The 22738-nt window shown below is 53.6% G+C and overlaps 1 protein-coding gene across 3 annotated transcripts in view; it reads right to left on the minus strand.

The window, feature by feature from the left end:
- The window catches only part of TRPV4 (transient receptor potential cation channel subfamily V member 4), a 41594-nt gene that overhangs the window by 14755 nt on the left and 4101 nt on the right, over window positions 1–22738 (minus strand). For 2 of the 3 annotated variants that reach the window (XM_061141718.1, XM_061141717.1), the window contains exons 2-3: window positions 6971–7387; window positions 3584–3756 (exon numbers count right to left, since the gene is read on the minus strand). In XM_061141718.1, coding sequence (XP_060997701.1) covers window positions 3584–3756; window positions 6971–7356 — 559 coding nt within the window. In that variant the 5' untranslated portion in view covers window positions 7357–7387. Of the gene's footprint in view, window positions 1–3583; window positions 3757–6970; window positions 7388–17649; window positions 17744–22738 lie in introns of those variants that run through there. The other variant, XM_061141716.1, reaches the window with a different exon arrangement.

Consider the following 22738-nt stretch of genomic DNA (forward strand, 5'->3'; position numbering starts at 1 on the left):
GGGGCTCCTGCAGAGGCAGCAAATAAAAACAGCAAATGCCCAGGTGTGCGAGGTGTCAGCCCCTTGTCAAATCTCTCCCGTGAAGTCAGTCTCCGTTTGGTACTAAGGGGTCTTTAACACCTCCCCCTAATGCTTGCTAATATCTCTTTGCGATTTTCTTTCCCTTGTATTAATTTTTATGGTGACATGAGTGGATTTATATCTTTAAAAGAGAGTCAATGAAAAGAGGACTGGCTTTTAACCAGGCACAGGGCAATACAGCCTGATGCAGGAGGGGGCCCAGAACAGGACAGGGGATGGGAGAGGCAGGAGTGGGCTGAGGGGCTCGCTCTGGAGCCTGGACCCCTGGGGCTCAAATCAGGCTTTGCTCCCCATTTCTGATTTGTGTGTGACCTTTTCTCCGCTTCCATTTCCTGTCTCACTGCACTGAGCCTACAAAGAGAAATCATAAGCTAATAGATATTATTGATGAGCCCAGCACCAGGTAGACAGACATTCTCAGTAAGTAATACTGTTGCAGTTATTATTCTACCAGAAATGCTTTCGAGACTCTCCTTAGATGCCACGAATCAGTGGAGAGAATGGGAAAGACCTGCGGACTCACAGAGACCTGAATTCCAGTCCCACCGCCCCTAGGAGTGAAGTTGCTCAGATAAGCCTCATTCTGGCTATTTCTTGCTACATCCCTGGGACCCAGCCCAGTGTCGACAGCAGGTAACTATGTACTGAATAAGAACAGGCTTCAGCTTTCCATCTGCATAAGGTGGGGGTGCCGAATGCTGGCCGCGGCACCTGGGGAGTCTGCTCAGACCCACGAGCCTTGAGGTGGATGGGTCTGTTTCCTAACTGACAGGGAATTAGAAAATTAGAATTGTCGCAGCTCTCCATGCTGACCTCATCATCTTTCATTCCCCAAACCCCAACCCAGTCTGCATGTGTCCCCTTCTTAGACACTGATGTCCCTAGCCAGCCAAAACCTCTGTCACTCGTCTTCGTCCTGCCTTCTCCCACACCCTCTCCCCCAGCGAGTCCCCACCAGTTTTACCTGTTTCTCCAAGCCCTCCACCACTCTCCATTGCCCCCAACCTGGCCCAGCCAGCATCTCTCTCACATGCCCAGGACACCTGCCTGGTTTCCACCAGCCTCTCTGGACATCCTTGAATCCACTTTCCACATAGCAACTGAGTTCACTCTGGTCATGGGCAGCCACAGGGCCTTTGCACATGCCTCTTTCAAACCTTCTCTCTAATCCTTCCCCCACCTGGTTAACTGCAATTCACTCAGACTCAGCTCAAGTGTCACCTCCTCCCGGAAGCTCTCCCAGATTTTCCTGATCAAGTCAAATCCTCCAACACAGCTTCTTTGTGGACACACAGTTACAGGTTGTAATTGTGTATTTGTTTCTGTGATGGCTTGATCAATGTCGGTCTCACACCTGAGACTGACGGAAACTTGAGGACAGGGTCAAAGTCTGCTTTGTTCATCATTTTTTGCCCCAGGTCAGCACCGCACCTGATGCTTGGTGGGTGCCCAATAACCACTTGTTGAGTAAATACACATTCAGTGAAGGGGAAAGCTGTGCCCTGCAAGGAATTCCAAACCACAAGGGCTCAAGCGGTTTATGTAGGATGTGGGACCACACCGTTGATTTGGACTTCTGCAACCCCAGACCCAGGCTGTAGCAGGGTATGGAGCTGCCAACCTGGGTCCTGGGATAAGAAGCCAAGAACAGGCTCGGCCAGAAATCCTGAGTGGTTGCAGTCATAGGACTCCACCACCAGGTGGCGAAGTGGCCTTGCCCAATGGGGAGGCTGGAGCCAGGGGCCCTAAAGAAACTGTTCAGTTGGAGGTTGTCAAACTTTTGAGGGGGTGGTCACTGACTCCCTTAAGAATCAATGAGCTCATGAACCTCTGGCTAGAAAAACATGCAGGGGTGGAGCCAGTGTTTGCGGAGCTCAAGACATGCAATTTGGGGATCCTGTTTATGAAAATAAACACACAATTACAAATTCCAAGTTAGGTCCACAGATGTACCGGGGGCCAGAGCAAGAAAGAGTCCTGAAGCCTAAGCAGTGGGCCTCACAGTAAATCCGCCTCTACACCTGCCTTATTCTGTACAATGTCAGGAACCTCCCCCAGGCGGCCTTAGAGCGCCCAACCCAGGCTCACGCAGACCCACCCGCCCGAACTCAGCCTGCGCTCAGAGACCCAGCCCTGAACTCAGGAGAAACGAGAAGTCTTGGCAAGGCCAGGCTGGCACTGCTCTGCCCACCAAAGGCAAAGCACCACGATTTCTTTTTCACGGGGGCTCCCTCCACTCCAAGGCTCCCCACTTTTGCCTGATGAACTTGGGGGGCTAGGTGGGGCCATTTGGCCACGGCTTATATGTGGTTGATCTCCAAATGAGATTCGCAGCATCAAGGAGACCTTCTGAGGGGAGAGGGGGACCCCATCCCCCCCCACAACTCTAAGCTCACACCCCAAACAAAGCCATACCATCTGCGCCCTGGCTGGGCAGCATGAATGAATGCTTTTTGTAAGTCCGGTAATTCTCTTCTGATGGACACAGTGATACAGCATAGAATCATTTTGGTGTTCAGAGAGTCTGGCTGGAAAAGTTATGTGTGACAAACACACTGCAGACCCGGTCAGCCTATTTAGGTGCTTAATTTGCTTAAAATACCTAAAGTCTCCAAATATCTGATCTCCCTGGAGCTTTGTCAGCCCTGTTACTGTGGCCAGCCCACCTGAGACAGTCCCTCCTTCCTGGCAGGTGCCACAACTCTCGACATTTTATACTGGTTTGTGGGGTCACTTGGCCAATTAATGACAGCTCACCTGGTCCCTGGCACACAGCACGGGACTGACTAGGGTGGAGGGGTTCACAGGCTACCCCCCCTGATGTGCAGAGAGGCCGGGGCAGCAGAGGGAGCCAGCGCCCTGGGCAGATGTTTGAGCCTGGACAAGGCTGGAGGGAGCTGTCTGGGCTACGTCCCAGGGCAGTGGTGACGGGGCTCCAGCCTACAGTGGGGAGCCAGAGAACTGGGCAGGGGCGGGGCTCGAACCTGGAGAGAAGGAGAAATACCCTGCTCTCCCCTCCAGAGCTCCCCCAGACAGGACAGGGGCTTCTGGGACCCTGGCTGCCTTGTGCTCAACACAATGGGATTCTCTGTCCGCAGAGGCCAGGGCTACGCTGTGACTATTCCCCAGGGTACAGATGAGGAAACTGAGGCTCAGAGAGGCCAAGGATCCCTTAAGTGGTAGAGGTGGTATCTGAGCCCAGGTGTGTAGATTCTGGGCTTCCTTGGTGGCTCAGATGGTAAAGAAACAGCCTATAATGTGACCCTGCTTACCTATGACACTTTCCATAAATAAAAGCTGAATGAATGCAGAAAGGCAGCCAAGGCCCGGAGAGGTTAAGTAATATGGGAAAGGACACACAGGGCTAGACTCCCTGTCCAGTGCTCTTCCTGGCTAGTGCAGCCCACTGACCCAAGAGAAGATGCTGACGGGAAAGGGGGCCCCCGATGCCAGGCCTCCCCCAACCTCCAGCGGGCCCGCCTGCTATTCCTGAGTGGCTCACCCCGGAACTCCTCGTCCGTGAGGCGCTTCTTGTGGGTCAGCAAGAAGGGAAGCAGCCCATCCAGGTCAGCGGTGGAGCCCCGGGACACGATGTCAAAGAGGATAGGCCGGTTGAAGACTTTGAGGATGGGAGGCGGCTGGGGTGCAGGGGCTTTGGAGCTCTGTGGCTGCTTCCTGAAGGGGGAGGAAGTGGGGTGACAGGAGGGCTCATCCCCTGCCCACCCTCAGGGTCTCCAGCCTCAGAGGCTGGAGGATTGTAGGGGAGGGCAGCTGGAGCCCTAGGGAGGGGCCAGGCTGAGAGGGGAGAGACATCTGGAGACACAGAAGAATGTTTTACCCCAACACTCTACCTTGCACCTACTGTGTGCTGGGTGGAAACAGACAGAAAGAAGCTCACAAGGTCCCCACCCATCTATCCATCTACCTATCCATCCATCCATCCACCCATTCATACATCCAACCATCCACCCATTCACTCACCCATCCATCTACCTATCCATCCATCTACCCACACTCCCACCCCTCTACTCATCCACTCACCCATCCATCTATCCACCCACCCACCCACCCATCCATTCTTCCATCCCTTCCCCCACCCACCCCCCCATCCACCCATCCATCCATCCATTTGTCATTTATTAAGTGCTTAATAAGCCAGAGACTGAAAGAGAAAAAGATACTAAGGACAGAAAGGAGGAATACCAGACTAAAAGATAAAGCAACTCTATCATTTATTCAAATCATTCACTGCTTGATTTATTCATTCAACAAACATTTGAGACAAATGAGGCTGTGAACACAGATGCTTAGTTCAAGGCCCCACCACAGTCAACACTGATAAACGTTAGCTGCTGTTCCTGTCATTATTTAGTGCGACTGGGTGTCCAGAGCCTGTATGTGTGGAAGAAATGCTGAGCTAGAGGCGGGTGGAGAAAGAATAAGGTGGGGAGGGCTGGGGGAGGAGAAGTGGTGGAGAAGGAAAGAAGGGCAAAAACAGACAGTCATTCAGCCATTCAATAAGCATTCAATGGGCACCTACTGTGTGCCAGGTTTTGAGAGACAAAGAGCTGGCGCAGAGCTAGCCCAAGGGCACCGTGCGGGCAGGGACGCTCTGTGTCACATCCTCACCCACCCAGCGCCCAGCACATACGGGGGCGGGGGGCAGGAGAAGCCTGTGAAATGAAGACAGAACGGACAGGAGAGGGGGAGACGGGGAGTGCGAAGGGGGGAGTGGAGGGGAGCAGAGAGGGAACCAGACAGAGGAGGCGGGGCCGAAGGGCGAGGGGTCACCGAGCTGTTCCTCTGCCCAGGCCCAGACCTTGCACCCCACAACGGGGCCTCCAGCGACGAGGCACCAGGGAAGGGAGAAGAGGTGCTTCTGGACATCAGAATTGGGGGGAACATAGGCTAGGACAGCCCCCATTTCATCTGCTCCTGAACTGTGACCTTTGAGCCAAAAAATGAAAAGAACACCCTCGCCCCGCCCCCGTCCTCACTGAGGCAGCCTTCGGGGTCTCTGAAGACCTCAGCTGCTCAGCCGCATCACCCCCCCAAGTCCTCTGCAGCCCCTCCAAAGCCATCAGCCCTGGCTGTCTGAGGTAGTGGTGGGGATGAGGGCCTGAAGGAGGGGGAAAGGGAGACGAAGAGCCCACCAGCTTCCAATGCAACCTTCCAAGGGGATCGGGCACCGGGACACCTTACTGCCCTAGGCCTGTCTCCACTTGAGTGGAGGTTACAAAGTTCATCCTGCAGCTCGCAGACTGTGCTCCTTGGAGACCTTGAGCCCCTCCAGCCTCCACCTGGAATGTAGTTCATCGTGTCTAACTCTTTTCGACCCCATGGACTGCAGCACACCAGGCTTCCCTGTCCTTTACCATCTCCCAGGAACTCAAGTCCATTGAGTCGATGAGATCCAGCCACCTCATTCTCTGTCATCCCCTTCTCCTTCTGCCCTCAATCTTTCCCAGCATCAGGAGCTTTTCCAATGAATCCCCTGTGTGGCTGCCGTTTCTCACCCCTTAGAGTTGGGCTTAAATGTCAGCTCCTCCAGGAAGTCCACCTGGATTATGTTTCCTGTATCAGCTCCCTCTCACCTCAGCACCTCCCCCAGGGTAAACTATTTTTTTTCTTTTTTCAGTTCTACCAGTTTATTGCTACCAACCCATCTCCCTCCACCCTCCTCATGCACACATGCTCAGTCATGTAACCCCATGGACTGCAGCCCACCAGGCTCCTCTGTCCATGGACTTTTCCAGGCAAGAATACTGGAGTGGGTTGCCGTTTCCTTCTTCCAGAGTGAACTCTTTCTTTCTTTTTTTTTTTTTTTTTGACCAAGCAGCATGCGTGATCTTCCCTGAGCAGGCTGAACCCATACTCCCTTCATTGGGAGCATGGAGTCTTAACCACTTGACCACCAGATAAATCCAAAGTGAACTGTCTACTCACTTGCTTTTTAAGTGTTCTGCCCTCCAAACTGAAGGTGCCAGGGACAGCTACTCAGTATCTAAGCTAAGCAGGGGCAGCATCTGGCCTGGCTCATTCCTGGAGCCCCAGGGCCAACCCCTTCCCTAACCTGGCATGTGGTGGGTGGTCCAAAAACATTCACTGAACAAACCGGTGACTCAGTGAATAAACAAAGGAGACAGACAGCTCCTGACCAAGCAGGGGCTGAGAAGGTGGGTGGGCTTCATCCAAGGGCGTGAATGAGTCTGTGATCAGCATGGGGGGACAGAGGAGGGCCAGAGGACAACAGGACACATGCAGACTTCAAGACTGTCCTCCAGACACGTACAGAGGCCCGAGAGGGTTCTTAGGGGGTGTCATGCAGAGATGGCTACACACAGAGACGGCAGATGAACAGATGGGTCGATAGGTATCCGAATGAGTGATGATGGAGGATAAACTGGACAAGCGGATGGACAGGTGGAAAGGCGGGTAGCTGATAAGAGAGAAAGAGAGAAGGAAAGAGAAATAACAAAAGAGAGATATGGAAATGGAATGAATGAATGAATGATGAATAGTTTGATAGCTGACTGGCTGGATGAATAGAAACAGTGAGTAGATAGGAGAATGGGTGGATGTTTGGGGAGAAAACGGTGGATAAATGGAAGGCTGGTTGTATGAGAGGATGACTGGATAGATAGATGGATAGATGGGTAGACAGATACTTGAGTGAGCAGGTGATAGACAGGTGGATGGGTAGATGGATGGACTGGACAAGTGGATGGCTAGATGGAAAGACAGGTAGCTGGATGAATGAATGAGTAGATAATGGGTGGATGGGTGGATGCATGGATGGATGGATGGATGGATGGGTGGATGGGTGGATGGGTGAATGAGTGAATTCAATACAGAGGAGACCCTTGGCCAGGCAGCCAGCAATACTCACTCTATGACCTTCCTCCTCCACCGCTTGTTGTCGCTGGGGTGGTGACGATACGTGCCGTAGTCAAAGAGTGAGTCCATGGGGGCCTTCTTGGGCCCGGGCACCACCGAGGACTCGTACAGGGTGGACTCCAGCAGGTCGATGGGGTTGGGCACCCCCTTGCGGAAGGCGCCCTGGAACTTCATGCGCAGGTTTGGGCGCCCATCGCCTGGGCCGGCGGAGCGACCACCATCAGCTGGCGAGAGCGACGGGGAGCCGTCCTCCCCCTCGAACAGGTTGGCCAGCGACGACAGGGGGAAGGCCTCCCCGCCGGGGGGGCCGCTCTCATCCCCGGGGAACTCGGTGGCCTCCCCCGGGCTGCCGTGGGGGCCTTCGCCGGGATCCGCCATGCTGCCCCGGGTACCCGTCCACAGGCTCGGCCTGCAAGGGAACGGGAGGGGCGTCAGGCCGGCTCCAGGAAGCCCCCCTCCCACGTGGGCAAACAGCAGTGCCGCCAGCTGCTCAAAGCCACCCTTGTAATGACAGGGGTGCAGGGAGGCCACTCCCAGATGTGGTTGGCCGCCAGCCCCCGGCAGGAGCTGTAACAGGAGCCCCATTCAGGGACCTGGAAACACGAGTCCTCCTCGGGTCCAGCTACCCTGGACATCAGCTGGAGAGGGAAGGGCCTGAGAATCACACCAGGTCCCCAAACATAGAGCCTGGGGCTGACTCCTGGCCAACCAAACCAGCTTTGGAGCACCCAGAGCAGGGTTTGAATCCAAGTTCTGCACTTAGCCACCATGTGACAGGAAAGCCGATGCTTCACAGCCTCGGTTTCCTCATCCGTGAAATGGGGACAAAGCAGAACGCGTGCGATCTGGTGGCCTTTGCTGTGCCTGCCACACAGAAAGCACCTGCTGAAACAGAACCATGGAATGCACACTGCGGGCGCCCTAGGTGCCCAGGAAATACACATGAACTCACTGCGGGAGTCAGTCCCCCTCAACTTCCCAGCGCCATCATTATGATCCCATTTCACAGAAACAGGAAACTGAGGTTCCAAGGGTTTAGTCAGCCATGCCCAAACTCTGCTCCCCAGTGCCAAGCGCTGGCCCCTTCCCTCCCCTCTTTGCCTGGTTAGCTCCTGCCCACCTGTGTTCCCAGCTCATGTTGCTTCCTCTGGGAAGCGCCCCCTGACCATCTGTTCGTGGGATTAGTTAACTCCCGGGCTGTGAGTACCGGAGGGTAGGGAAGGCCGCTATCTTGTCCACACCTGCATCCCCCACACCTTGAGGGGTGCCACACGGACACATGAGCTGATGACAAAGGTATTATTGATTCTCACTTGTCAGGTGAGGAAAATGGAGCTTGAAGAGGGCAAGTCACACAGCTTGTAAGGAGAAGAGTTGGACTTGAACCAGGCTTCTCTGGCTCCCAGGCCCAATGTTTAGCTAGGAGAAGGGCAAGGGAGGGACGACGGCCTACTGGCTGTCAGCCCACTGCCCTCTGCAGCACGCCACGGGGTGGGCTGGACACCAAGGATGAGTTTCCTGGAACTCCTCACATCCCGCCCGGGCTGCAGAGAAATGTCTGAAAAGCTCTCTTTTCTACATCTCTCCCTCCGCGCACATAGGCAGAAGAACAAATAAAGATTGGTCCCCACCTTGTTTGTTTTTGGTTGCCAGGAGAGAAGGCGAGGGCCCCTGAAAGAGGCCTCTCCTGGCGGGCACAGCACGGCACACAGAGGGTCAGAGCTCCTGCCTCGGACGGGCCCCACTCTGGGCACAAATGGGGAGGCAGAGCCTGGACTGTAGACTCTTCAAGGCCTGGGTTCTAATCCCAGCTAAGCTATTTCCGTGTAGCATGACCTTGAGACAGTGTCCCAAGCCTCAGTCTTCTTATCTATAAAATGGGTACAACAGTAGTAGCTTTCTCATACATTTGCAGGAAGAATTAAATGAGATCGAGCATGTCCAGTGTTGACCTTGGTGTTAAGCTGGGGGCTGTTGATGAGCACAATCAGAGAGGGAAGGAAGGGCTAGGTGCACAGGTGCTGAAATCGCTTTTACCCGTTTCCCTTCTCAGTTCAGTTCAGTTGCTCAGTCGTGTCCGACTCTTTGCGACCCTATGAACCACAGCATGCCAGGGCTCCCTGTCCATCACCAACTCCTGGAGTCCATCCAAACCCATGTCCATTGAGTCGATGATGCCATCCAACCATTTCATCCTCTGTCGACCCCTTCTCCTCCTGCCCTCAATCTTTCCCAGCATCAGGGTCTTTTCCAATGAGTCAGCTCTTCACATCAGGTGGACCAAGTATTGGGAGTTTCAGCTTCAACATCAGCCCTTTCAATGGACACCCAGGACTGATATCCTTTAAGATGGACTGGTTGGATCTCCTTGCAGTCCAAGGAACTCTCAAGAGTCTTCTCCAACACCACTGTTCAAAAGCATCAATTCTTTGGTGCTCAGCTTTCTTTATAGTCCAACTCTCACATCCATACATGACCACTGGAAAACCATAGCCTTGACTAGATGGACCTTTGTTGGCAAAGTAATGTCTCTGCTTTTTAATATGCTGTCTAGGTTGGTCATAACTTTCCTTCCAAGGAGTAAGCATCTTTTAATTTCATGGCTGCAATCACCATCTGCAGTGATTTTGGAGCCCAAAAAATAAAGTCTGACACTGTTTCCACTATTTCCCCATCTATCTGCCATGAAGTGATGGGACCAGATGCCATGTTCTTAATTTTCTGAATGTTGAGTTTTAAGCCAACTTTTTCACTCTCCTCTTTCACTTTCATCAAGAAGCTCTTTAGTTCTTCTTCGCTTTCTGCTTAAGGGTGGTGTCATCTGCATATCTGAGCTTATTGATATTTCTCCTGGCAATGTTGATTCCAGCTTGTGCTTCCTCCAGCCCAGCGTTTCTCATGATGTACTCTGCATAGAAGTTAAATAAGCAGGGTGACAATATACAGCCTTGATTTACTCCTTTTCCTATTTGGAACCAGTCTGTTGTTCCATGTCCAGTTCTAACTGTTGCTTCCTGACCTGCATACAGGTTTCTCAAGCGGCAGGTCAGGTGGTCTCGTATGCCCTCTCTTTCAGAATTTTCCACAGTTTATTGTGACCCACACTGTCAAAGGCTTTGGCATAGTCAATAAAGCAGAAATAAATGTTTTTCTGGAACTCTCTTGCTTTTATGATGATCCAGCGGATGTTGGCAATTTGATCTCTGGTTCCCCTGCCTTTTCTAAAATCAGCTTGAACATATGGAAGTTCACAGTTCACGTATTGCTGAAGCCTGGCTTGGAGAATTTTAAGCATTACTTTACTAGCATGTGAGATAAGTGCAATTGTGTGGTAGTTTAAGCATTCTTTGGGATTGCCTTTCTTTGGGATTGGAATGAAAACGGACCTTTTCCAGTCTTCTGGCCACTGCTGAGTTTTCCATATTTGCTGGCATATTGACTGCATCACTTTCACAGCGTCCTCTTTCAGGATTTGAAATAGCTCAACTGGAATTCCATCACCTCCACTAGCTTTGTTTGTAGTGATGCTTCCTAAGGCCCACTTGACTTCACATTCTAGGATGTCTGGCTCCAGGTGAGTGATCACAGCATCGTGATTATCTGGGTCGTGAAGATCTTTTTTGTACAGTTCTGCGTATTCTTGCCACCTCTTCTTAATATCTTCTGCTTCTGTTAGGTCCATACCATTTCTGTCCTTTATCGAACCCATCTTTGCATGAAATGTTCCCTTGGTATCTCTAATTTTCTTGAAGAGATCTCTAGTCTTTCCCATTCTATTGTTTTCCTCTATTTCTTTGCACTGATCACTGAGGAAGGCTTTCTTATCTCTCCTTGCTAGTCTTTGGAACTCTGCATTTAAATGGGAATATCTTTCCTTTTCTCCTCTGCTTTTTGCTTCCCTTCTTTTCACAGCTATTTGTAAGGCCTCCTTAGACAGCCATTTTGCTTTTTTGCATTTCTTTTTCTTGATTCCTGTCTTCTGTACAATGTCACGAACCTCCCTCCATCCATAGTTCATCAGGCACTCTATCAAATCTAGTCCCTTAAATCTATTTCTCACTTCCACTGTATAGTCATAAGAGATTTGATTTAGGTCATACCTGAATGGTCTAGTGGTTTTCTCCACTTTTTTCAATTTCAGTCTGAATTTGGCAATAATGGGTTCATGATCCAAGCCACAGTCAGCTCCCAGTCTTGTTTTTGCTGACTGTATAGAGCTTCTCCATCTTTGGTTGCAAAGAATATAATCAGTATGATTTCACTGTCAACAATCTGGTGATGTCCATGTGTAGAGTCTTCTCTTGTGTTGTTGGAAGAGGGTGTTTGCTATGACCAGTGCGTTCTCTTGGCAGAACTCTATTAGCCTTTGCCCTGCTTCATTCTGTACTTCAAGGCCAAATTTGCCTGTTACTCCAGGTGTTTCTTGACTTCCTACTTTTGCATTCCAGTCCCCTATAATGAAAAGGACATTTTTTGGGGGTGTTTGTTCTAGAAGATCTTGTAGGTCTTCATAGAACTGTTCAGCTTCTTCGGCATTAGTGGTCGGAGCATAGACTTGAATTACCATGATATTGAATGGTTTGCCTTGGAAACGAACAGAGATCATCCTGTCATTTTTGAAATTGCATCCAAGTACTGCATTTCAGACTCTCTTGTTGACTATGATGGCTACTCCATGTCTTCTAAGGGATTCCTACCCACAGTAGTAGATATAATGGTCATCTAAGTTAAATTCACCCATTCCAGTCCATCTTAGTTTGCTGATTCCTAGAATGTCGATGTTCACTCTTGTCATCTCCTGTTTGATCACTTCCAATTTGCCTTGATTCATGGACCTAACATTCCAGGTTCCTATGCAATATTGCTCTTTACAGCATCGAATCTTGCTTCTATCACCAGTTCCGTTCACAACGGGGTGTTGTTTTTGCTTTGGCTCTATTCCTTCATTCTTTCTGGAGTTATTTCTCCACTGATCTCCAGTAGTATACTGGGCACCTACGGACCTGGGAAGTTCATCTTTCAGTGTCCTATCTTTTTGCCTTCTTATACTGTTCATGGGGTTCTCAAGAATACTGAAGTGGTTTGCCATTCCCTTCTCCAGTGGGCCACATTCTGTCAGACCTCTCCACCGTGACCCGTCCATCTTGGGTGGCCCCACACGGCATGGCTTAGTTTCACTGAGTTAGACAAGGCTGTGGTCCTGTGATCAGATTGGCTAGTTGTCCGTGATGTAGTTTCAGTCTCTCTGCCCCCTGATCCCCTCTCGCAGTGCCTACCGTCTTACCTGGGTTTCTCTTACCAGAGGTTCCCCTCTGGGCCCTAGTTAATCAGAAGCTGTGAGATCTTGGGCAAATCGCTTCCTCTCTCTGGCCCTTAGTTTCCCCATCTGTAAAACCAGAGTAACCACACCACCCCCTAACGCTCCTGGGAGATGCCAAGTGTCTTCAAGAATCTGAAGCACCCACTGGGTGCCGGCACCTAGAATGAGACAGGGGACATTAGTTCCAATCCACCTGCCAGGCGGGTAACAGAGACCCCCTAGGGGCTGCCCCCCAAGTCCTGGCTCTGTGATACAGGAGTGGGGGTCTGTGGAGGCAGGCAGGGCTGTCCACCAGGCTGTGGGCACTGAGGGGGACATCAGACTTCCCCGGGCACAGTCCTGCTCACCTCAGTGGGGACCCCAGGGCCAGGGGAAGAGAAGGAGTTTGGGCACATACTTCTTAATTACTGCACCCCCTCCCAGGTCCCCATGGGGTTCCAGACACCCTCCACCCAAGGTGGGGGCCAGATGAGGCAGCCCCTCCAGCCCCCACCATGCCTGTACTCCCTCCCCTAAGAAATCTCAGCCCAGACAGCATCCCGGGTTTCTGGGGCTCCACAGCAGGGGGTCTGGAATCAGCCAGCCCCAGCTTCAAATCCCTGCTCAGTCACTCACCCACTCACTGCCGGCAGCCTTGACAAGGCAAACAGGGATCAACGTCAGCGTATTAATTATGGTGAAGTGATAATTATGAACTAAACCGCCATCATCACCATGATCGTGGGGCTCTTGGGGGCCCAAGTGCTTCACACACACGCTTTCACCTGGTCCTCCCTGGGACCCTAGACCAGTGGTTCTCAGCCGGGGGGGGGGGGGGGGGGCCCTCGGCTCCCCAGGGACACTGGGCAATACCCAGAAACATACTTGGCTGTCACTGTGCAGAGGAGAGCGGGCTAATGGCATCTAGTGAGTCAAGGCCAGGGGTAGCGCCAGACACCCTACAAGGCACAGGACCATGCCTGCCACAAGAAACTACCCAGCCGGAAAAGCCAACAGTGCTGACGTTGAGAAATCCCACTCTGGTGGTAGGTACTGCGGTAGTTCTCCTTTCACAGATGAGGAAAACTGAGGCTCAGAGAGGTTAAGTGACTTGCCTGAGGGCACACAACAGGTGAGTGACAGAAAAAGTGAAAAGTAAAAGTGTTAGTCACGGAGTCATGTCTGACTCTTTGTGACCCCATGGACTGTAGCCCGCCAGGCTCCTCTGTCCATGGAATTCTCCAGGCAAGAATACTGCAGTGAGTAGCCATTTCCTTCTCCAGGGGAATCTTCCCAACTCAAGGAGTGAACCTGGATCTCGCACATTGCAGGGCTTCCCTGGTAGCTCAGCTGGTAAAGAATCTGCCTGCAATGCAGGAGTCCCTGGTTCGATCCCTGGGTTGGGAAGATCCCCTGGAGGAGGGCATGGCAGGCCACTGCAGTATTCTCTAGTATTTTTGCCTGGAGAATCGCCATGGCCAGAGAAGCCTGGTGGGCTACAGCCCATGGGGTCGCAAAGAGTCGGAACATGATGGAGCACTCCTGCATTGCAGGCAGATTCTTTACCATCTGAGCCACCAGGGAAGCCCTTAGTGATGAAACCAGGACTCAAACCCAGGCAGCTGGCTGTGGAGGCTGGGCTACCCTAACCCCTCGGTGGACAGCATGGCCTGGGGGCCGGGTGCCACACCAAACCCTTCAAGTATCTTGTTCAAGGTGTACAACGGCCCCCCGAGAGAAGGATTGTTACCATAAGCCCGTGCTAACCTCTCTGAGCCTCAGTTTCCGTGCATACAAAATGAGGGCTGCAAAACAGCGTCTACCCTATAGGACTGTTAACGGGCAGGTCAGGTGTCTCTTGGGCCCCTAATAAGCACCTGACAGATGCTTTTTGCTTTTTTGTCCATTTTCTGGCCACACTGTGCAGCATGCAGGATCTTAGTTCCCCGACCAGGGATCGAACCTCTGCCCACTGCAGTGGAAGCACCCAGTTAAGCATCTGAACCAGGGAGGTCCCTTGACAAATACTTGAATCATCATCACCATTACGATACAATCCCAGTATACCCACCCTCCGCAGGTACACACACAGGGTGGTCCTACAGTCGGGCCTTCACAGTCCTTATTAACATTCACCAAGTCCTTCCAGCCTTTCCCTCAGTTAATCCGCCACGGCCTGGTGAGCAAAGTTGCAATGCTCCCATTTCACAGCTAAGAAAACTGGGGCCTCTGAGATGACGCCACACAGAGTGAGTGACCTTGAAGAACTGGACTCTGGACTCCCAACCTTGGACTCCCTCCACACCACACAACCCAAGTGTGTACAGACACCAGCGTGCACGTACACGCCTGTTCGCACGCAGACACACACACAGCCTGCTCTGTGGCAATCCCCTCCCCAAACACTGCCCTGTTCTCTGTGGTTGGGGATCGCGTTCCCTCCCTGTTCTCATTTGCCCTGTAGGCTGTTATTACACATTCCAAATCCGTGCCAGACTTAGGGGGAAGGAGGGGTGCCGGCCGGGAAGAGAGGCTGAGAGTCCTCTTGCCTCTCCTCTGCATGTAAATACCGTGTCTGTTTCCTCCTCTTCTCCCTGTGTTCATGCACATGCGTGTGCCCACTGTGAGCCCCTGGGAATGCCTCTGCAGGGGGCAGTGCCCAGCTGGCACCAGGAGCATATCGGGGGCTCAGCGAAGGACATTTATGCCGTGTGGATGTCCCCACATGCTCTGTGACCACTACATTTGTTTAACGTAGCGGATTTCAAACGTTTTTAAGCATCCAAACCCTATATATATATACACATACACACACACACATATATAGGCTTCCCAGGTGTTTCAGATGGTAAAGAATCCACCTGCAATGCAGGAAACCTGGGTTCAATCCCTGTGTTGGGAAGACCCTCTGGAGAAGAGATTGGCAACCCACTCCAGCATTCTTGCCTGGAGAATACCACGGACAGAGGAGCTTGGTGGGCTACCGTCCACGGGGTCACAAAGAGTCAGACACAACTGAGTCACTAACACACACCCACATCATAATATATACTAGGAAGCAGTCCACACAGACAGTAATTATGGCAGGATGGACCGGTCTGAGTCCCAGGGCCCAAAGAACAGGATTGGAAGCCATTCACCTATGTATTTACTCAACAAATGTTTCCTGAGCATCTATTGTGTGCCAGGTCTTGGTGACACAGACATGGGCAAAACAAAGAACTCCTGCCCCCCTGGGGCTGACCTGGTGAGAAAACAGAGCAAACAGCCAGACAGAGCAAGAAGCTGAGGCATGTCTGGGGAAGAAAGCTGGTTAGACAGGAAGGGCTTGGGAGCGGTGAGTTCATGGGTGCAGGGAGAGGAGATACAGGAGATACAGGCCTGAGCCGGGGTCCCCCAGGTCTTCCTGTCTGCCCGGGTCAGACCCCAAGGTCTCCAGAATCATGGCTGAAGGTCACGCATTCGGCTCTGATGGCCCTGGGGACTCGGTCAGGGCAGCAAAACCCATGCTCCCTGGCCCGACTGAGGAGGCGGGAGCTGGTGGGTCAGGGACAGAAAGCGCATGCTGACGGCAGACCCATCGGGGTTGGCGCCTAGACCCGACTGCTCAGTAACCAGGTGAGCCTGAGCGAGTCACGTGGCCTCTCTGAGCCTCGCAGGCCTCACCTGCCCCTGAGGGACTTAACTGGGTCATTGTGAGGATCATAGGAATTGAGTCAAGCACCTGGCACAGAGTAAGCCCTCAACAGCAAACCGCAAGACCGCGCGAATGGCAGGTGCCTTCTCCCTGACAATCCTGGGTTCAGCAGGGGTGGGCTGGAGGTCTCTGGCTCCATACCCCACATCCTTCTTCTGGCAGAAGAAGGGGCCCACCCTCGCCGTTACCCCGGGGCTTTGCCTGATCTCATGGAAACCCTGGCACGTCCTTGTCAAATCCCGTCCTCCTGATTACGTGAGCGAGGAAAGCTGCTTAGATCTGGGGGCAAGTTCAGGCATGCAGGGGCCGCTCCACCCCAGGGGGAGGAATTCCAGGGAGCTGGGACCGATGCACACCAACAGGCAGCTGCTGAGCGCCAACTGTGTGTGGGATGCCGGGGAAGCAGACGAGAGTGGGCACTCGGGGAACTCGGTCTAGGAAGGGACCAGATGGCTGACCCGCTCCGGGCCTTTGCCTGGGCTGGTCTTCCTCCACTGGCTCCCTTTCTCTGGGTGTCATCTTAACCAGCGCTTCCTCTGAGAAGCCTTCCTTCCCACCCCACCCCATTCTAAACCAGCTCCTTGTGTTCACTCTTAGAGCAAGCTGGGCCTCCCTTTACAGCACTTCTCATGATTAGACTTTGACCTTTATTTATATCATCCTTTCATTCATTTTCTCTCTTGTCCTCTAGAGTGTGAGCTCCATGAAGGAGGGACTATTCTGTGCTGGCTGTTTCCCCAGCATTCAGCGTCATGCCAAGGCATCAGTAAATATCTGCTTGCTTAAACAGTCAGGCAAGGTCTGCTGAAGTTCTGGAAGGAGACAGGCAGGAGGAAGCAGCGCTGATTGATCCTGACGGCCCCAGAAGAGGCTGTGAGGAGGAGGGCTTGACACACGGGACAGATAAAAGAGCAGAGGAGACAGCAAGGCCGTGGTGTGGGGCTGGGAAACAGCAGGGGGCACTAAGGAACGGGTGGCCTGAGGCATCCGGAGAAGACAGGAATGAAGAGAGAAAAGATGGGTGAGTGGGTGGGTGGACCGGGAGGTGGGGGGAGGCAGGAAGATCAGGTGGAGGTTCTGGGCTCCCAGACAGACTCCTCCCTCCATCCTGGGGCTCTCTGCCTGATCTGGGGGGTCCCCCAGTTCCTACAGTAACCTGGACTAGCCTATCATTCTAGATCAGTCCTGAGGGATGGTTCTCTTATTCACAGCTTAAATGGGTGGGGAAGGGACTAGGAGGATGGATCCCAAGGCTTGCTGGCGCTGAGAGGGAAAACGCCAGCTCTATCCAACCCCTCACCTGCCAGGTAAGGAAACGGAGGCTCAGAGAGGTAGTCACTCTTACAGGGTTGCCCAGCTCCTTAGATGTGGAAGCAGGTCTAGGACTCACACGGCCCCAGGACCTGCGCCTTTAAAGGATACTTTATTATTTTTTTATTTGGGCCACACTGCGGGGCATGTGGGATCTTAGTTTGCTGACCAGGGATCAAACCCACGCCCTACACACTGCAAGCATGGAGTCCTGACCACTGGACCGCCAGGGAAGACCCCTCAGTGAATACTTTACCAGGACCAGGGGACTTGAGAAGAAAAGGATGGATGATGGGGGTGGAGGGACAGTGGTTCAGGGCGGGTGGTGGGGACCACGGGCCCCAGAGGCAAACTGCCCACTCACCAGCTGTGTGGCCCTGGGCAAGTCACCCGGCCTTCCTGTGCCTCTGTCTTCTCACCTGTAGATAGTGATGACCACAGCACCTGCCCTGGGATGGCTGAGAGGGTCAAATAAGACACGGTGTAAAGCACTGAGTCTAGCACCAGGCGGCAGTGCTGTGCTTAGTCGCTCAGTCGTGTCCGACTCTCTGCGACCCCATGGACTGCAGCCTGCCAGGCTCCTCTGTCCATGGGGATTCTCCAGGCAAGAGTACCGGAGTGGGTTGCCATGTCCTTCTCCAGGGGATCTTCCCAAGCCAGGGATCAAACCCAGGTCTCCCACATTGCAGGCGGATTCTTGAACCGTCTGAGCCACCAGCGAAGCCCAAGAATACTGGAGTGGGTAGCCTATCCCTTCTCCAGGGGATCTTCCTGACCCAGGACAGGTGGATTCTTTACCAGCTGAGCAACCAGGGAAGGCAAGGAGTACACGTCCAGTAGAAGAGGGCTGTTGTCGGCATCATCAGTGTCACTGTAGTATCTTTATTAGAAGATGGATGGACAGACAGACTGAGAATCAAAGAAGCTATGACAGCCAGGGAGGGCCGAGCGCCTGGGCCCAGAGCCTGGGACTCTGGCAGCCGCCTCAGAGCAGCCGCCACTGGGAGCTTGGCCCCTTGGCCAGGTTGCCGGAGGCTCCCCTGGCCTGGTGGGCAGCAGCAGCAGGGGGCATCACACCACGCCGGGCACCTTCCCCAGCCAGCCCGTATTTACCCAGCAGGTCTTGGCCCTGCCCGCTTCCTGTCTGCTGCACAGTGGTTGCTTGTCCAGGGCGGACAGAGGCCCAGTGTCACATCAAGTCCCCCCCACCCAGGAGGGGCAGGGCTGGGGTGACTCACCGGGCCCCGCAGAGGGCAAGGCTGATGTGACCACAACCTCACTCGGTCATTCTGCAAGTCCTTGGCCGGAGAGATTCCGACAGGACACACAAGGATCCTTCCAAGCTCTCGGGGCCGCCCACTCGCTTCCAAGGTCCCCCACCCCAGGGTGGGAAGAACCGGGAGGCAGTGTGGCTGAATGGGTTTACAGCACACTCCGAGCAAGACAGAAGGTGACGTATGATAGGATCCCACGTACATGAAATGTCCAGAACAGGCATGTCCATAGAAACGAAGCGGAGGGGTGGCTGCCAGGAGCCGGGAGGAGTAGGGGGTGGGGGAGGGGGACAGTGACTGCTAATGGGGATGGGGTTCATCTTGGGGGTGATGAAAATGTACTGGGCTTAGACAGTGGTGATGTCTCTATAACCCTGAACATTCTACAAAAGAACCAAATTGCACACACTGAAAGGGTGAGTCGCATGTGAATTACATCTCAAAAACCCTTTGCAGCTTGATGACTGCGGGAAAGTCACCTCCCCTCCCCAGCCTCGGTTTCCTTGTTGCGACAAGGGGATGTCGTGAGCTTCGATGCTCATAGAGGGGGCAGCACAAGGACTGGTGCACAGTGGGGGCTCGAGGACATGAAGGTCCTGTCCCAGGAGGTTCTGGCTCCTTCTCCCGAGGCCTTGCCCCCTCCCATCCCTCTAACTCAGCCCTGCTCAGAGCGTGATGCTACCCAGCTCCAGACAAGGAATATGGAAGCCCCTTCTCTCTAGCCCAGCCCCTCTACCGGGGGACACTCACAGCCACAGAGACTACACCCCCCCACCCCCGGCTCAGGGAGGATTCTATAGCCTTAGAAACCATCCTACCCGTGTTCTCCTCCCCACCTGCCACTTCCTGACAGGGCGGCCGGGAGCAGGTCACTTCTCTCTGGGCCTCAGTTTCCTCATCTGTTAAACGGGGGAAATAATTACTGCCACCTGGAAAGGATAAACTCACACATTTGCTTTATCGTTACTGGTTGGGCTCTACATTCATGCTTTGAATGAAAAAATAAAATGATAGCTCTCACACCAAAAGGCTGTCATGAGGACTGAATGATCATGGAAGATAATGGATTGAATTGATGATTCACGAGTTTCAGACAGTGCCTGGTGCATGGTAAGTGTTAACAATGGCAGCTGCCTTTTTATTGTTAATGTTCCTTCAGTTAACAGCTAGGGAGACAGAGCCCAGAGAGGGCAGGGTGGAGGCTGCACTGGGACCCAGACAGCCCAGGTCCAAGGCCAAAACTCGTGATTCTGCTCGGAGACCTTGCCTTCTGAAAGGCTTTTCTCCCCTCCTCGTCTCCATCTCTCCTGCATCAGTGCCCCTTTTCCCAGCTGGGAGACTGAGGCCCCGAGGAGGCAGGACACCCACCCATGCAGACCAACACCCACCCCTCCAACTCACACCCATGGGCAAAAGTCAGAGAAGAGAGCAGACACCCGTGGAATGGATGGGCCAGGCAGGAGCCAGGGAAGGGTGCCCCAGGCAGCAGAAAACCAGTTCAAGATCCTCTCTCTGCCCAGGCCCGCCTCACCTGCAGCCTACGCCAACAGGAGGCTGGGTCTCTAGCTAACTGCTTGAATGCCCACGTTAGCAGTGCCCACACCCCACTGGTACTTGTCACATACACCTTCTGTTTTAATCCAAGAAATAACTCTAGAAGTTGTCATCATTTCCATTCTCAAAGGAATAAACTACGACTGGGGAGAATGGAGGGGAGCGGTTGACATTTATCCAACACCCATCGTGTGCTGAGCACGCTTGCACTGACCTCTCACCCCCATTTCACAGATGAGCAAACTGAGGCTCAGAGAGACCAGGAGACCCAGCTGAGGTCACAGCTCAACAGGAAGGGAATGTGGCTGGGATTCCAACCACCTGCTTTTAAGCCCATTTGAGTTCATGCCTTTAGTGTACGACACCCTCTCCTTGGGGTCCCCTTTCTAAATGCCACGCCCCCTGGAAGTCACCGGGTGGGCCAGAACAGACTTGTAGTTTTGATTGTGCCTTTGCCGCTTAGTAGCTGTGTGACCCCAGGCAGATTATATCACCTCTCTGAGCCTCAGTTTCCTTATTTCTAATTTTTTTTTTTTTTTTTGCTGCACGGCACAGCATGTGGGAATCTTAGTTCCCAGACCAGGGATCGAACCCATGACCCCCCTGCATTGGAAGGGCAGAGTCTTAGCCACTGTACCAGCAGAGAAGTCCCCTTACTTCTAAGAGGGAGCTAATCACAGCACCCACCGCTGGGTTGCCTGGGGCTGTGGGTGTTAAGAGGGAGGCTCATAAAACGCTGTCCCAGATGATGGAAACTTGGATGCCAGCTCCAGGAGGGTGGGGGCCTCTTCTGTTCCAGTCACCCCTGAGTTCCCAGGGCCTAGAACAGGGCCTGGCACATCGCAGCTGCCCAAGACATACTTGCCAAATGAATGACCGAATGACTGAATGAATGAACTCAGAGATATAAATGAAAGGAATCGCACATAAGTCCTTCTCTACAGGACAGACAGACCTTCACAGTTGCACCTCTGCCCAAATAACCAGCTGGACAAGCCCTCCTTCCCATCCTTGAACAGATAACTGAGCACCTACTGCGTGCTGGGCTCTCTGACCTACGACATTCAACAACCTCCTGTGATGGCGACAGCTACCATGTGTCCATTTTGCAGATGAGGAGACTGAGGCTCAGACAGGCCAGGACCCTTGCCTGAGCCCCTGTCTGAATCTGAGCAGGCGGGTTTTCCTGATGCCCCCACCTGGCTGCCCCGTCTGTTGAGTCACTCAGCCCTTCCTTGCTTCATCCGTCCGCTCTGTCCACAGGTATTCCTGAGTCCCTCCTCTCTGCCAGGGGGCACAGGAATAGGAGTGAACTGGGCCAGCTGGTCCCCGTCCAAGATCTGTGGGCCCCTTGGCCGCCGGGGTCTCCTCTGAACCTGGGGGGGCCCATCGGGGACACGTGTTGGAAGTGCCTGCTCCATACACACCCTTGACGAGCTGTCCCAGAAGGTGGTCAGCCTTCCTGGTCAGTGGGGTGGAAGCCAGGCCACTCCACCCTCGGGGAAAAGCTGGCGTCCGGTGAGACTGAGGAGCTCTTTGTGTGGCGGGTGGGCAGGGCGGGGGCAAGAGGGATGGCCGTTACTCACCACCCAAAGAAAAATAAGCGTACTCCCATTTGGTCAATGGCCCTCCTGTCTGCCCCCCACGCCACCACCTCCTTCCTGAGCCTTTCCCGCCCTCTGATCTCATCTGGAGCAGACCTGTGGGGGCCTCCGATGCCCCTGGTGTGCCGTCTGGGACTGTCACTGATGAGGAAACAGGCTCAGAGAGATGGCGTGACCAGCCTGAGGTCACAAAGCCAGAAGGGCAGAAGGGGGAAGCTGATGACCAGGACGGGGCTCAGAGGCGGGAAGGCAATGGGAGTCACAGTGAAAGTGAGGGCCTGGCCTCCTTCCTCATTCCTGCTCAGCCAGGGTGACAGCTCAAGGGGACTCCAGGGCACCTGAGGCAGGGGGAGCCCAGACCAGGACAGGAGTGGGCAGCCAAGAGGATCCAAATCCCCCTCAACTGGTCTGCTGTGACCTCCTGCAAACCCCAAGGGTGGCAGCCCCAGGAACAGAGAGGTTAAGCCACTTCCTGAAGTCACACAGCAGCGAGTGGCCGAGCTGGGATGTGAACGGAAGTGGGTCAGACTCCAAGAACGGACAGTCCCAGTGGCTTTCTGGGAAGGAAGCTGCGCCAGCCACAGGGCTTTTCAGGGACCCTAGGGGTCACTGGAACCTGGCTTTCAGGTCCAGCTCTTCCATAAGCCGGCGGGGCATCCCTTGGCAAATTGCTCTTCTCTCTGAGCCTCGGTTTCCTCTGCTGTAAAACGGGACTAGCATTCCTGCCCTGCCCAACTCCAGTGGGGGTGATGCTGCGACCCCATCAAGGCAATAGACCATGAGGCAGTAGACACTGGTTACATGCTGAGCAGTCTGTGCTGCTCTGGAGACTGTCCACAACCACCCCCACAAAGCCGGCACAGTCATCACCCCATTTCACAGGCGAGGACACCAAGGCCCCAGGAGTGAGGGAACTTCCTGAGACTTGGGGTGTGAACCAGGTAGCCAGGCTCCAGCCCTGTGGGTAAGCACTAAATCAGGAAAGTAGGAAACTTTGACGGCTCCTGGCGCTCAGTCAAGG

This window comes from Dama dama, chromosome 5 (genome assembly GCF_033118175.1).
Source record: "Dama dama isolate Ldn47 chromosome 5, ASM3311817v1, whole genome shotgun sequence".
Taxonomy (NCBI): Eukaryota; Metazoa; Chordata; class Mammalia; order Artiodactyla; family Cervidae; genus Dama; species Dama dama.